Source organism: Oryzias latipes, chromosome 23 (assembly GCF_053564925.1).
Source record: "Oryzias latipes strain Hd-rR chromosome 23, Olatipes_Hd-rR_3.1".
Lineage (NCBI taxonomy): Eukaryota > Metazoa > Chordata > Actinopteri > Beloniformes > Adrianichthyidae > Oryzias > Oryzias latipes.
This window is the reverse complement of record NC_136259.1, coordinates 18,411,482-18,427,909: the sequence shown is the minus strand read 5'-3', so window position 1 is coordinate 18,427,909 and position 16,428 is coordinate 18,411,482. Positions and strand designations below refer to the sequence as shown.

The following is a 16,428-nucleotide window of genomic DNA, read 5'->3' as shown; positions in this document are numbered from 1 at the left end:
TCCCACTCTGATCATCTTTGATCTATTTTCAAAGCGTTCCCAGTGGTCTTTTTATTATGATTATGCCATTTTTAGCAAAAAAAAGTCGTTTTCTAGGACATAGTTTCTGCAGAGCAGCAGGAGTTCATTAGAAATTCGACAGTGAGTTGTGGGAGGAACTACCAGCACAGAGTAAGCCTGCCCCCTTCCCATCATTCATCAGTTCACAGTCTCTCCCTCTAGCTTTACAGCCCCTCATACCCCCAACCAATCATTCAGTCATTTGCAAGCGGATGCATCTGAATGAAGTGGAGCAGGGAACTTGTGGCTTGCTGTAGGAGCTTCTAACGCCACGCCTACAAGCGTTTTCAACTGCATTTTTTTTTCTTGTCTTGATTCACAATGATTTGAATTAGGAAATACTCAGTAATTAAATTTCAAGCTCAATTTTTTTCATATATGTCTTCCATCACGAGGAAAAATGACACAAGAAACACGATTTTCATTGGAGTGGGTATTTAAGATTAAAGTTAAGAATCTAGACAGTCTCTTTGCACATGAAAAATATTATAAAAATTGCTAATCATTGCGATTTGGTTTATTTGTTTTTATGTGAAACATCATGCATACATTTCTTTTTTCAGTGTCTGAAACCGAACAACCTGAAAAAAAGCTCCAACACCATTCTCTCTTCACAAAATCTATTTTTCCTCTCAGACATTTTCCTCTGTTTGTGCCAGCTGCCTGCACATCTGCAGCTCACACACAGGTTTGTCTGTAAAACCCTTTGGTGTCCTAGTGATTTATGTCAGTAAAGACAAATGATGTCACTTTCAGCTAAATCTGGATCATCTTCACTGTCCAAACTGTACGGACACCACGTTATGAATGAAGCTTGTTTGGGACTTAAACACTGCCGGCCTTTGTTTTGCTTGAGTGAATCATGTCTCCTTTAACTGCCCCATCCTTCAGGCTTGCACGCATGCATGTATATATAAACAGTTGTCCTGTCACAGCTTCACATGCTCACGGAAAAATGACGGAAGGCCGTCGTGAAGTGGCTGGAGAGGTCAGCTCCAATTTCCTGACTTTACATCACAGAGCACAGGAAAAGGGCACTCAGGGTGTGGATGTGGGCTCCCAGACGCAAATAGCTTAAGGACGCGACTTTTCACCGTAATGCAGGAATCAGAGGAAGCAACGGGGAAGTGAGGGGAGGGTGTCAACACTTTGACTTTTAGCTTTGATCCGAGTTTCTCACGGTGGTATTTGAACAGAAGATGGTTATCACAAACTCTTCAAAATGATCTGCATTAAAAATCTAATTTTTTCCTTGAAAAAATGCAAATCTTAAGAGTAGGAAAAGAGTCGGTGAAACAAAATAATTAAAGGATACAGTCTGGAGGGGAAGTGGCAGGCTTTATCAGAGATAAACACAAGCTGAGAATGAGGAAAGGGGACGTGAGACAGTTGCAAAGCTACTTTAAGTGATCGTTTGTGAAATGTCAGGAGGAAGCTGGAGAGCAACCTTTTATAAAGGTCCCTGCTCTCAATTCAATTTCTTTCCTCTGCTGTTGCTCAGAACCTTAGGCCATTAAAAAGAACACCACTGGAAGTTCAAAAAGAAATTCTGTGTCCATTAAAGTGGCAAATTTCAGATTTTTGGAGAAAGCACACACTGGATTCATCTGTCAAAGCCATTTTCCGTCATTGAAAGTGAGACATGATGGTACTTGCTGTTTAATGGATGTGACAGAAGGAGAGGTAAGTGGAGCACAGACGAAGGCCACCAAAGAGAAAACCTTTGCAGGATTTCTTTCCTTCCTTTTCTTATTTATTTGGGGGGGCAAGTAAGAGAAAAATGCACCACAAAACCTTCTTCTTCTTGAAGTATATATTTTTTTTATTTCAATGATGTTTTTTGATCATTTTGTGATTTCAAAATAAAGTTTACTTACCTAATTTCACCCCGTTTGTTTCTGAGATCTATTTTTGTCAGTTGTTAGATTTCTTAATGTTTCAGTTTTACTGTTTACATTTCTAGTTGTCCATTTTACTATAAAAAAAAACACTTTGTGATTTCAATACTTGAAAAACTTTCAAAATATTACTTATACTTTTCTTTTTGCACTCTTGTTTCTGAGATCTATTTTTTTGTCCGTTGTTTGATTTCTCAATATTCCCATTTCCTATTTACATTTATATCTCTCTATTTTGCCCTGCGACAGACTGGCGACCTGTCCAGGATGTCCCATCCCTTCGCCCGCAAGTGGCCAGGATAGGCTCCAGCAGCCCTGTGACCTCGGAAGGGAAAAAAACAGACGATGAATGAATGAATAAATCTCTCTATTTTACTATTATGAAACATGTGATTTCAACCAGTGAAAAATTCTTTTTAAAATAAAGTTTATTTACCTTTTTGTTTATTTTATGGATAAGTTTAAAACATTTTTCCAGGGGCTTTACTTGTTATTTTGATTTCATTGGATTATAATTCTTGACTTTTTTTTACTGTACACAAGTCGACCTGTGTTTTTCTTTATTCTCTCCGTTTTACCATCCCTTTTCTGGTGCAGTTTGGTGTGAATAACCCTTTTCAACCGGTCAACAGGATCTTTTTTGTATTTTACAGAAAAACACACATTAATAAGTCTCCATTAACTTCTTCCTTTTACAACTCCAAACCCAAATAACCTTATTTTAGGCAATTTTCAAGTTTCCTTGGCAAAATTAACCGCTGGCACCCTTCACAGTTGATATTAACATTGTCTATTTCAGGGAGAGGGCAGCTCTAAGTAGCTGGAAGTACTGCTGCTGCTTCCAGCTGTGATTGTCTGTTTCCTGTGTGATGTTTATCTGCCGATGTCAGGGGGAAGGGGTTTCCGTAGTTAACAGCATGGGAATCTCACTATTACTCCTCTGCACAACTCAAGAAAGAGAAAAGGTCAGTAACTTAAAGAATGTTGCCTTTCAAAAGTACTTAAACACACAAAATTATCTCAAACAAACTAACATTTGACTTAAACGTCCTGTTTATAGCATAAAAAAAGACATTATTCAGAAAAAATTGTTAAAGATCCACTTCCTGTTTATTTGCAAAAGGCCTGATGTTCTCTGCAGTAAACATACTTTCTAGTAGTCTTATCTTGTTGTCCTTTTTAAAGTAGCGTGTTTGTGCATCCTCTAGATCAGTGTTTTTCAACCTTTTTTGAGCCACGGCACACTTTAACCCTGACAAAAATCCCGCGGCACACCAGCATCCCCGCCGCGCGCGCAATCTCACGTGGATTTTTGTGATAATTGTGGCAGAAAAAGCAGGAAGTTGCGGCTGTTTTTTTCTAAGAGATGAACCACCAGCTAAAGACGAGCTCTAGCTGGTATTTTTTTTAGAACTGAGCGACTTTATCAGCAGAATTAAGAACAAGGAAGTGAAGACTTTAACCACTTCTGATTGGTCAGACTGATGACATGTGATTAAGCCTTCAAGAATGATTGGCGGAGACAGTTAAAGGGCGGGACTTTTCCTTACACAGTTATAGCTGCAGCTAAATCGCGGTACCGTGATTCTTATCAAAATGTCTTTAATAGAATTAAATAAACACAAAGAAAAAGTAATTTTAAGATCTTTTATATTCCTAACTACTCAGTTTTTTAACAGGGCCTGTTTGGATGAACAAAGAGCTGATTTCCTGGAGATGGAAAATATTTTTGAGAACAGTTAATGAGGGCAATTTCTCCACGGCGCACTTGACCATCTCCCACGGCACACTATTGTGCCGCGGCACACTGGTTGAAAAACACTGCTCTAGATTACTATGAGTTTATATTGGCTGGTGGTCAGTGGTTTCTTTTTTTTGCCATTTCAGTGTGAAACTGTCCTTTTCCATCTGTATTTGATTGTCTTTAGGATTAAGGATTACAAAAAAGTCCCTTTGGTGTCTCTAATCCTAAATCTGGTAATGTCTATTTTGTAGAATTTGCCTTATGTGTCCAGGTTGTGTTTTAATTTGGTCAAACGTTCTGCTAGTTTATGATTTAACAGTAAGCTCTCCATGTTGTTAGACCTTTGAACATTTATTTCCAAGTTTTTTTTTGAGGCACAATGACTTTTTTTTTGTTTACAGTTCAGCTATCTAATCTGTTTTTGCCTTTTATTTTGTAAAGTTGAACTATTCTTTCACTGATTCCTTGACCTCTGGGCCTGTTTTTGAGAAACTTCTTCAAGAAGAGTTTCGTGGAAATTGTCAGGGTGACACTGCAACCCAAAATGCTTAATAAAGCTAAACTGAATAAATAAAAACATAAATTGGTTGAATAAAATTTATGAAGAAAAAATAATTGGGAAGTAATAATAAGGATTATTTATCTGGAAAGCATGCCCAAAACAAAATAAAAAGTATCTGAGTAGGTTCATTACTAAATAAGAACAAAAACTTCACGCTTTGTAAAATCTCCTTGCCACGTTTCTCATTGAGAATGTGTTGGAGGATTGACCACTTTGGATGGTTGCTTATTGACAAAGAAAAGAAAAGCAAAAGTTTGTTTTTGCACAGTTCAGTGCTGAGGATGTAGCAGGAAGATCAGTCAAAGGAGCACAGTCTGTTCTTTGTCTGTTTATGTTCTCCACAGGAACGGTGTCCTTTCTCTGATCCTTTCATTTCTCATCAAGGCTCTGATCTGACACTGTGTACAGGTTAAGGGGAGGACACTCGTCTTTGTTGTCTTGTAACCAACAGCTTCAGTTCATTTGAAGATCATCTTATTTTTAATCCATAGACATTTGGAGTTTTTGGGGTGTAAAAGCACATCTGCTTTTCCTCCTGGATTATCAAACTGGTTCAACAAGGTCTGATCTGTTCTGAATCAGTGTCACTGTTACAAATGAGTCTCTGCCCTCAGCCTGTGCTGCTTTGTCACTGTCTCTGCTGTTATGAACCAACACCCTTTTGCTTCATACAGCCTCATCCCACCATCTGTTTTTCCTTCTCATGCTGTTCTGCCCTGCATCCATTCTGCTGGAACCCCCGACCGTGGAGCAGGCGCTGATCACGCTGGTAGTCAGCAGGACCAGGCTGCACAATTCCAAACCGATAACCACATGTACGCAGAACAGAGTACAAAAGTTCATCAATCACCGACACTTCACTCTAAAATTAGCCTTTCCATACAGTGATAGATGCTGTCGGGAAAATTAATATTATTTAATTTGAGCTGAGAATGGGATAACATGTGACCTACAGCAGGGTGTCCCATTATCTCAAGTGTTTTGGCATTAAATTAAAATTGATTATCAGGCAATTTTTTTTTTCCAATATGCCCAAAGCCTTCACTTCTTTACAGTGTTTATTAATCAATATCACAAAGATATATCACCAAAGATTTTCTTGCAGCTTCTCAACTTCTTGCAAAAATATTCATTGATCGGGAAGGAAGAAATTTTGCATTAAAAATGCAATAATTTTAAATGGATACAGACTTATAACATGACTTGACTGATACGTTTTCTCCCCCCAAATTATTACAAAAACCTAACTGCAGCTGGAAATAAAGGAAACTCAAAACAAAAGGAATAAGGAATGGCAACTTTCTACAGAAACATAAAGAAAAATATTGAAAACAACCAACAATAAAAAGATACGGCATGAGAAGAGAGCTACAACAATTTGAAAAATTATCAGAGTGGAAAATCTACAGATGCACTCATGAACACATGCAAAAAATACAAAGTTTCAGAATCCTACTGATTCTGATTTAGCCTTATTTACAGGCTAAATACATAATTTAAGAAAACATAACATAATAGCAAATGACAAAAGACAACCTCAAATACTAATAAACAATTAAAAAAAAACAATTTTGGGGGGCACAAATTAGCATTGCCTTCGCGCCAATTAGTATTTGGCATGCACAAATTAGCTTTTTGTGGGCATGAGATAGTATTTCATGTGCACAAATGAGTATTTTGTGAGTGCAAACTAGAATTTTGTTATCACTAATTAGCATTATTTTAGCATTATCCAGGCATAAATTAGAATTACAAATCAACATTTTGTGGCAAAAAAATAATATTTTGTGAGCAAAAATTATTTTGTGGCCCCAAATTAGCATTATACCAATTGGCATGTTTGCAGGCACAATTTAGCGTTCTGTGGGCACAAACTAGCATAATTTGGGCAAAACTTTGTATTTTTTGGCCATTAATTAATGGTAGGAATTTAAAGTACTTAAAAACAAATTTGTTGGTGGAAATTAGTATTTTGTGGGCACAAAATGTTTGTTTTTGCCCACAAAATGCCAACAGCATGCAAGATTTTGGCCACAATTTGCGAGCATCCAATTGTTAATTTTAGGGAACATTTTATTTATTTATTTTATTTCATGTTCAGAGCTTATAATGTTTTACTACAAACGTGATCCAACCTTTAGCCTTCCTCAAAGAAGAACCGTGTGCGCATGCTCAGTCTAGCTGGAAACCCACATGCGTCTCCTCTCCAGAGCCAGAGCAGAGCGGGGAGATGCGCACACTGGAGGCACAGCAGCATAGAAATGCGCACCGCGCCGAGCCTCAGCCGGCGTTAGCCCCGCCGTCCCTCCAGCAGCTCCGGCCGGGGCGTCGCTGCGGTGCTTTCGGGAGGAAATGGCCAACTTTGACACACTTTGCATGAGGTGGAGGACGCTCGTCGCTGATGCGAGAGCCGTGCTGCCGAGCGGCTGAACTGGGAGCACAATAACAGAGACTTGGGAGGGAGAAAGGAGGAGGTGAAGGAGGAAGGGGGTCCTGATTTCGGTGTATCTGTATTCCCACTTTGGCTGTGAGAGATGATCACGGAGCTGGTGTGCACCGCCGTGGCCGTGGCTCTTTATCTGAACACGCTGGACGCAGATTTCTGCTACGATGACAGGTAAGGCGGTCATCTCCTCCACCTGTCATCCCTGCTGGATATCCCGGCGCATGGGTGGAGTGGTCGCTGTACCTGGCCCTTGGCTCACATACATACCTCATCTATAAATCACTGCCTGTTTGATTGATTTGGTTAAAACAAGGCATGGACATGCACAATGAAACACTACTAGATATGCTAAAATGACAGTTCTCCCTCTGTTGTTGCTTTCTACAGGTTTCCAGCCCTGCTTGCTGGTGTTTTAGGGTTAAATTATTCAAACAACTTTCAGAAATCCTAAAAACTGATTAAGATCCACTGTAAGTAGCCTCACTTCCATCACCTCTTTGTGTTGATTGAGCCCCTGCTTGCTCAGACAATGCCTTGGTCTCTGGGGGGACTGAGCCATACCAGGATTAATTGTGCAGACAGCTGCAAAAACATTTGCTTGTTTTTGAGGAGCAGTCACAACAAAAAGCCCATCCTCATGGACAGGGACACTCTACAGGGTTGAGTAAAACATGCATGAATTTAAGTTATTTTAACAATTTGTGTCAAAAACATGTTCGGAATCATTGTTTTGCTTGAGCAACAGCCCAAACGCTATCAGCCTGTTAAAAAAGAGAAAAGATAACTATTTAAAAATTGCTAAAAATGAATCAATTATTAAAGTATTTGTGGCCATTTTTCCTACAAGAAGTTATTTACCCAGAGCTTTTGCTTAATACATCTTACTGGCATTAAAGTGTAATTTCTGAAGTGTCCTTGGGGGGAAACCAGTCTGTCAAACAGCGCCTGATGTTGACAGATCTGTAAATCATGCTCTCAGTTAGGACCAGAATAGATACAAATGATTTAATAACAAGGGTGTGAGTGTGCTCGCATGCATGTGTACTTAGGAGAAGAGCCATTGTTCATGTAGATGTAAAGCAGTTAGTTGAATAACAGACCTTTTGAAAGGAACATCTGGTAATCTATCATTGATCTGAAACACCAAATTTAGACATGAAATGGTTTGTCGGAACTAATAAAAACCCATCTTTTATGATCACACGTTGAATTAAACGTTGGGTAATGTTGACTTAGATTAGACTAGGAGCAGATAATTAACCAAACTCTTCGTTTAGTAAGAGGTAGCTCTCAGATGATCATCACCATACACCCCTAAAAGGTCAGATGTTGGATTTTAAGCTCTATGAGTGACCCGACTGAAGCTACATTAAGGCATCTGTAATGCCTGTTCAAGCTACCACTTCTAATGAAAAGCCTATGAAGTCTATGGGCTTCATAGGCTTTTCATAGTTTAAAAATTGATCACCAAGGAGACATTAATAACTGCGGTTTGTCCCCGGCCAGAATTCTACGACAGCAAGTCTTTTATTTTTTCGAATTAGAGCTGTGAAAGAAAAAGCCTGGAGCAAGATTAGCAAAACGTGCACTGCTTCAACATCTCGCTCAAAGCCTCTTCCAACTGCGAGTACCTGCGCTACTATCGGATAACAACAGTCCAGTGTGAACACCATATCCTAAAAGCACTTTCAAGAACCCACGTTCAGCGCATTCACATGCCTGGTGTGAATGGAGTAACAGAGTGTGTAGAGATGAGGAGGAGAAAGGAAAAGACGGTACGTAATCTGCAGTTTGTGTCACACCTCACAATGTCCTAACAAAATGCCCAAAGCGCACACATCCATCAGTGCTGCATTCACGCGTCTATGAGGTTGTCAGAAAAATCTGTGACAGATTACCCACAGGGCTGATCTGCCCACTTTAGCCTTCGCTCCTGCTCCATCCACCCTCAGAGAAAGTTCAGAACGCATCAATGCTAGATCTGTCAAAGTCGCATTGATAATTTACACACCTCAGATGGAAGAGGCTGAATTCCAATCTGACACCTGACCTTATATGGTTGTTCATCAAACAAATGTCCTTTCCTGGGGTCAAGAGATGCACGCTCTCTTGACTCCTCCCTCCAGCATCAGAAGAGAGTTATGATCAAAAGGTTAAGGCAAGCGACATCCTGAAGTAGAAGAGTGCTCAGCTAATCACTCTGCTTCTGGATATGTCTTAGGAAGACTGCCTTGCTTGTAGAACCACCTTTTTTTTAGCATTTGTCATTTACAGAGAGTTAAAGTCATCTTATCTGATCCTACCCGGCCTTCCCCTCTATAATCAAATCTTTGCTGCATGTCACATGCAGCTATTGGTGTTCTAGACGAAATGGCGAAGCTGATAAATCTTTCTCCGGGCACTCAAAGTAGTGGGGATGTTCTGTCTGGCCTCTGCTTATTCAATCACAATAAGTAATTTTTCTGGGCATTGCCGCGAGCTTCACCGAGAGCTGTCTTGATGCCAGTGAAATGCCTGTATGTGTGAAATGAGTAGGTTTTTACGGGAGCTGGGAGAGAACTTGGCCCAGCCTGGTTTTGATCATCCAGAAACGGTCTGCTGGTTTATAGTCAGGCTTTATCCACATGCAGTGGCAGACTTTTATCCTAATGTAAGCCAGTCTTTGATGGCGTTGATGTATTGGAAAAATATAACTCTGGAAACCTTTGAACCCTTCTTTGAACACCCATCAAGTTAGGCTTTCAACATGCAGGCTCCACATAATGCAGACCTCTCTGTGGTTTTGGAGCACATCCCCTTTTGACAAATCAATAGAGACAATGGGTGAATAGCCTTCAGAAGAACAGCATTGTTAATAAGACACAGATGGAGATGAAGATGAGACATAAAGGAGTCAAAGCTGTGAAATGAAATGCGTCCTTTAAGTGGCTTTCAGTTGTCTCTAGAAACATCTGTGACCCCCGTAACATAACAGTTGGCAATAACAGCTCAACTCAGAAATGCATCATAGCCTCCCAGGGGAGGGGAGCACTGAAAATATCCCGCCTCTTTGTCTAATATAAACAAAAGACATAATTTCTGCATTTTTGATCCATGACACTGAAAAACACAATAAGATCCTTCTATAATTATTGTTATTGGTGCATTTAAATATGGATATCTGAAAGAGTTGACTGGAGGCGGTGGCACAATAAGGACACATGATTAAAGTTTGTTGCTCCGGCATATGTTTTCCTTTTCAGCTTGGTTTTTGAGGTTAACCAATAAATGGATCAATATGAGACAGCCGTAAAGTTGTAACCTTTCATCGTCCCTTGAAACGCAGGGCTTTGACTTTAATTGGTAAAGTTTTCTCATGCAGTTAATTGCATGCACATTTTTTCACAACTTAAATGGCTCGAAAATTGTTAAAAATTTCTTTGTATTCTGTCCTAAGAATGCAAGATAAAAAAAATGTCTTTTTGGTTTTTTAAAACCAGAGTTGATCCTTACATACAGTCAGGACCATAAATATCTGGACAGAGACACATTCTTTTTCATTTAGTTTCTGTACATTACCACAGTGAATTTTAAATAAAACATCTCAGATGCCATTGAAGGGGAGACTTTCAGCTTTTATTCCATGGGTTGAACAAAAAGATTGCATAAAAATGTGAAAACTAAAGCATTTTTTAAACACAATCCCTTCATTTCATGGGCTCGTAAGTAATTGGACAAATGAAATAACTGAAAACAAAATGGTCATTACTAATATTTGGTTGAAAAGCCTTTGTTGGCAATGACAGCCTGAAGTCTTGAACTCATGGACATCACCAGATGCTGGGTTTTCTCCTTCTGAATGCTCTGCCAGGCCTTTACTGCAGCGGCTTTCAGTTGCTGTTTGTTTGTGGGCCTTTCTGTCTGAAGTTTAGTCTTCAACAAGTGAAATGCATGCTCAGTTGGGTTAAGATCAGGTGACTGACTTGGCCATTCAAGAATATTCCACTTCTTTGCTTTAATAAACTCCTGAGTTGCTTTGGCTGTATGTTTTGGGTCGTTGTCCATCTGTATTATGAAACGCCGCCCAATCAGATTGGCTGCATTCACCCGGATCTGTGCAGACAGTATGTCTCTGAACACCTCAGAATTCACTGGGCTGCTTCTGTCCTGTGTCACGTCATCAATAAACCCTAGTGTCCCAGTGCCACTAGCAGCCATCACACTGCCTCCACCGCGTTTTACTGATGATGTAGTGTGCTTTGGATCATGAGCTTCTCCACGCCTTCTCCATACTTTTCTCTTGCCATCATTCTGGTAGAGGTTGATCTTGGTTTCATCTGTCCAAAGAATGTTTTTCCAGAACTGTTCTGGCTTTTTTAGATGCTTTTTAGCAAAGTCCAATCTAGCCTTCCTATTCTTGATGCGTATGAGTGGCTTGCATCTTGCAGTGTACCCTCTGTATTTACTTTCATGCAGTCTTTTTATGGTAGACTTGATATTGATACGCCTACCTCCTGGAGAGTGTTGTTCACTTGGTTGGCTGTTGTGAACGGGTTCCTCTTCACCATGTAAATGATTCTGCCATCATCCGCCACTGTTGTCTTCCGTGGACATCCAGGTCTTTTTGCGTTGCTGAGTTCACCAGTGCTTTCTTTCTTTCTCATGATTTACCACACTGTTGATTTTGCCACTCCTAATACTGTAGCAATTTTTGGCATTTTTTTTTTCTGTTTTCTCAGCTTAATGATGGCTCCTTTCACCTGCATGGAGAGCTCCTTTGAACGCATGTTGTCTGTTCACAGCAAAATCTTTCAAATGCAAGCACGAGTCCTCTAATCAACTCCAGGCCTTTTATCTGCTTCACTCATAATGACATAACAAGGGAATTGCCCATACCTGCCCATGCAATGGCATGGAAGTCAATTGTCCAATTACTTACAAGCCCATGAAATGAAGAGATTGTGTTTAAAAGTTTACAAGATTTTCACATTTTTATGCAATCTTTTTGCTCAACCCATGGAATAAAAGCTGAAAGTCGGCACTTCAATGGCATCTGAGTTGTTTTATTTAAAATTCACTGTGGTAATGTACAGAAACTAAATTAAAAAGAATGTGTCTCTGTCCAAATATTTATGGTCCTGTCTGTAAATCTGTCTGAAGTGACTACTTTGGTTGGGTAATAACAGCCTTTGTTTTTGAGTTATGCTCACGCGTCCAAGATCATGAAAACAGCTAAGACAGTGTGAAGCAGGTAGACACGTGTCAAACTTTTTTCCTTGGTTTTTACCTCTAAATTTACTTTTTTAAAAACTGTTTTAATAAATCTTTTTTTTTTGGTCATTGCAACACCATAAAAATACTAGCCAACACCTTCAAAGCTACTAAAATGCAGGGACATGTAAGGCTGTTGTCAGTATCTGATTTTTAGGTTGTTCCGTCTTTTTTCAGCTCCTAATTTATTTTTATTCAGCCATAAATAAATATCTTTTTGCCCATTTTAAAATCCTTACTAAGTCTTGTTTTAAAAGGAATCTTGACAAATTTAATTTTCATAAGCTTTAATAACGGCTTATTGGAGGTGTAAATTTGTAAGAAGTATGCAACTTGGCAAGCCTTTTCTTATGAGATCACACTGAGTTGGTTCAAAGTAAATTTCGCATAAACTCCTGGTGGAATTTGGACTAAAACTCTAAAACACTAATTTAATAATAGATATTATTTTAGTTATATTGAGTGAATTTTTCAACCAAGCCAATGGAACTGGGCAAAGCTGCTGAATTTCTGAATCAAGTCAGTTTGAATTCACAAGTTTTTATTTATTATTATATTTTAGAAGAAGACATTGAATGTTAGTGAAATTCTATTCAAAATAGCCCCTTTTTGGTTTTGGTTTGTTGTTGCATCAGACACCAGCATCTTTCTAACACCAAGACGCACCTTTGAATCACAATTTGTGAGTTCTGGCACTCCTCTCCAACAGCCATGAATTCCAGTGCTTCTTGTGGAATAATTATGTATGCAGCCTAGTTGTATTTAGGCTGTTTGGATTACAGTTTAAACTGAAAGCAGGCTAATATTGAAATAAGAAATAGGCTAATGAAACAAGGAAGTATAATCTCTCTGACAAAGTGCTGGGCTCTGAATAATACAGTTAGGGTTTAAGGACATATTTGTCAGAAGAAGCTCTCACTCAGAATCGTAAATTGCTTCTGGACAGCTTAATATTAAACAATGTGGTGAGAATAAGCGATGAGAAAAGTGTTCACGAATAGTAATAGGCAATAGTTTTAGGGTGAGGGGCGTGTAACCCGCAGCATAAATAGAGGATCTTGTGTTCTTTAGGGGAGAGAGTTAGACCTCATGAAAAGTGTGGTTTTGTGGTGAAAAGTATTTTATCTCATGATGCTCCACACCAATGTTTTCATTGCATCCGAAGCTTGTTATATTTTGCCATCTGCACACTGTCTCAGATTTGTGTTCATGGCTCTGACTATCAATTTAAACAAAAAGAAGATGAGTAAAAGACTTAAACTGTAGTTCTTCAGATACTGTGGGTTAGAAAAGAGCTCTAAAGCCACAAATGAAGGTGTGAGGAAATACACAACCTTAATGGGTGATGTGTGGGTAGTTTTTTTTGGGTACAGTTCAGTGTTTTTCAGAAATCATTATCTATGCTTTCCTATCAAAGATCAATGTTGGATCAGAATAAAAGTTAACACAATTAAAGAAAGCATGGGTATTAAGTTTAAAGTCCTACGTGGCTTAGCATTTAAAACAAATTGACGATTAAAGTATATATTTTAAAGTCTGAAGTGGATATTGACCGGGATTTAACCACCCAACTCATCCATTTTCCAAAAACGCCAATTTTACAAGAAAGGTCAAATTTGAAGCTCTGTTGGGTCCACCCACCTGTCAAAAAAACCTCATCCCGCTCACAATTATTGCGAATAGTTAAAAAGTATTAAAAATAGTTTTTAAACGACATGGGACATGTGTTTAGTTTTGGTGTTAAATTGAACTATTGAACACAGGAGTCATTTGGGAATTGCAACATTTTCTACCTTCTGGTTTGGGTCAAATTTGGGAAAATAATGTGGGGGGTTTGTTGAGCTGCGTTTTGCTGATATTTATAAAAGACGGGAGTCAGCTTGAGTCAGTCACACCCAGAGTTTTAGTGCGGTTCTCTTTTTCTTTTTTTAGGAACTAACAAGTTTCATTGCAGTATTTTTGAGTGTGCGCCCCTTTTGCCTTTGGTCCCTTATTGCAAACAGAAGCCCTGGGTTAGGTATGTTTTTGGTGGTCTTTTCTTTGTCTCCTCAGATCTCAGTGACACATGGGTCCGGTTGAGGCGGCTGCTAACACTTGGATGGCCTTGCACTCCGCAAGCCACAGTCACCCTGCCCGGCTGCCAAAACACAACCACCAAGCCTCAGTCCCATGACCCTTCTCATATACAAACCATATGTGTATCCCTAAACACTGGTATCCACAGACAACAGAATCTACAATTTTTCCAATGCTAAACACCAAACACCTCATTGACATGTTGATTTGTCAAGTATTTGTGGAAAGATAAAACTTTCTACGGCATAAAACAGCTATTCACTGATAAAGTCTATTCTTGCCCTGTGTATGCCTCTTGTTCATACTTTCTTTTAAAGTGAAGCCTCTCATAACTTTCTAAGAATGAGGGGTTGAATTTCCACCACACTGCACTAAAGGGGACTTTGAAAGCAAAATGCTTTTTGTGGCATAGGGTTACACTTTGAAGCTGGCATCCACTTTCTTTCCATAACTATAGGGTGAACCCCTAATGCAACGTATAGCAGTTGTGGCGTAATACAAAACCAAACCCAAGCTGGGGATTACACAAACCCTAAACAGTTATACTTCTATCTTTTGTGATCAATAGCCATTTAGTATCACCTTTCGATGATCGCTTGTTTTTCTTTCAAGAGTCCAGAACAGCTGTCAGATCAGAAATTGACCAACCGCTGGTATTTCGTACTGTCAGAGGAGGGTTCTGACATTCAACAGTATCAACAGAATCTGTCTGTGAAAGTTCTTCATGCTTGCTGACCATTAACGGCCTTTCCCTTGTGATAGGAAAGCTGTCAGTGTTTGGCAGTGAAAATGGTCAGGTTGATGGATCATTTTCAGGCTTTAAGCTGGTGGTTTCGGTGTCATTTGAGCTTTCACTTCTTTTGATTTGGGGGTTATGATTTTAGTGAAGAGCTGTTTGTGAAAATAGATCATCTCACATGGTAGGGTTGTTTTTTTTCTTTCTTACCCCAGATGATGTCACGCTAATAGTACAACCCTCAAATAAAGTGTATTTATTGGTTTTTGTTGAAAAGACATAGATGGGAACATAGATAGCACACATATGGAGCCAGTTTGTGTTTTTATTCTCAAAAAGAAGTAGGACAACAGCTTCCCTAGCGCAAGTCAAACAAAGGGAACTAAGTCAAATGAATGGTAAAATACATGAACTAAAATCATTTGTTTTAAAAATGTAATTATCTTTTTTGTTTTATTGAACAATTTTGTTCATTTTTGTTTTGTACTCTGTATTCTGACCATATAAGGACCAGACCAATAAGATGATAAAGAATCACAGATGTGCCTTATGCTGCATTCACACCAAACGTGATTCGCATGGCTAATAAAATACTAAAGGCCATGTTCAAGTCAAAAGTCTGGACCTCTTATGGCTTTCTATTCATGTCCAACTACTTGTCTGCTCATGCTTTTTATGATATTATCAGTATTGTTACTTAAATCTCACATATTGTATTATAGAAAACTTTGTGATTAACACCCCTATAACAACCTAAAAAGTAGAGTTCTTCATGAAAACATGCACACATTTTGATCTTTTGTTCTTGTACCAAAAAAAAAAAACTCTCCTTGAAAGCAGCAATAAAATAATGTGTTACACTTGTCAAATAAATATTGGTTTGGGAAACTCCAAACCATGATGAAGCCATAATCTTTCTTCCATTCCAGCTGTGCTTAATTTACAGTCTATCTCAGTTAGTACTGCTGACTCTGTACTGTGCTTCATAATTATTCTAAGTGCCAAGTGTGTTTGAAAGCCAGTAGGGATCCTTTAGCCTGGCAACCTTGGCGCTGAACCCAGACTGAGCCTCTTCTCTCTCTTCATGCATCGTTGCCCGTGCCTGTAAAATAATATGCTGAAAGAATTCTGGTCAGAAAATGGCCAACTGCAAAGTACGTGGTGTGGGGGAAGATCAGTTTGTGATTCTCACTCCGTAAAAAGGGAAGAGCTGGTGTGGGGGCTTGAGGGATTTAAGGCTCGAAGTGTGATCACATAGCTGCCCTGCTACATTTGGTGGAAAGAGACAGCTGTTTTGTCTTTTCTGGTAGATTCAGGTTTGTATCACTGTCTATTTTTAGCTGTTTTTGCAACCTTACTAAGGCATTCTTTATGGGATCATCATTATTCTTTATGGAAGGATTGGCTGTGCAATCGGCTCACTAAATATCCACACTTTTAGGATTAATAGATGTTGGGAATGAATATAGCATGCTTATATATCCCTTCCATCCACTTGGTGTACCCTGCAGTGGAAGATAATCATTCTCTGTTTCTTGTTTCTTTCCGATTAGTGCCTAAAAGTGGAAAACAATAACAGATAAAACAGTGGATAGTGGAAGTGTGGAAGCAGCAGCTGCATGGTTAAGTTGTTCTCTGACCGCTTTTTGCAAGAAT

The 16,428-nt window shown here is 39.1% G+C and overlaps 1 protein-coding gene and 1 long non-coding RNA gene across 2 annotated transcripts in view; both read left to right on the top strand.

The window, feature by feature from the left end:
• The first annotated feature begins 1,617 nt into the window (after nt 1–1,617).
• Nucleotides 1,618–2,399, top strand: LOC144989580 (uncharacterized). Its single transcript, XR_013653842.1, has 2 exons — nt 1,618–1,743; nt 2,208–2,399. It is a non-coding gene; the product is annotated as an uncharacterized LOC144989580 (long non-coding RNA).
• A 4,073-nt stretch (nt 2,400–6,472) lies between these two features.
• Nucleotides 6,473–16,428, top strand: part of LOC101154996 (protein O-mannosyl-transferase TMTC2) — a 50,825-nt gene continuing 40,869 nt past the window's right edge. Inside the window, exon 1 of the mRNA XM_004083163.5 lies at nt 6,473–6,881. Within this exon, the coding sequence (XP_004083211.1) occupies nt 6,799–6,881 (83 nt within the window). The 5' untranslated portion in view covers nt 6,473–6,798. The remainder of the gene's footprint in view (nt 6,882–16,428) is intronic.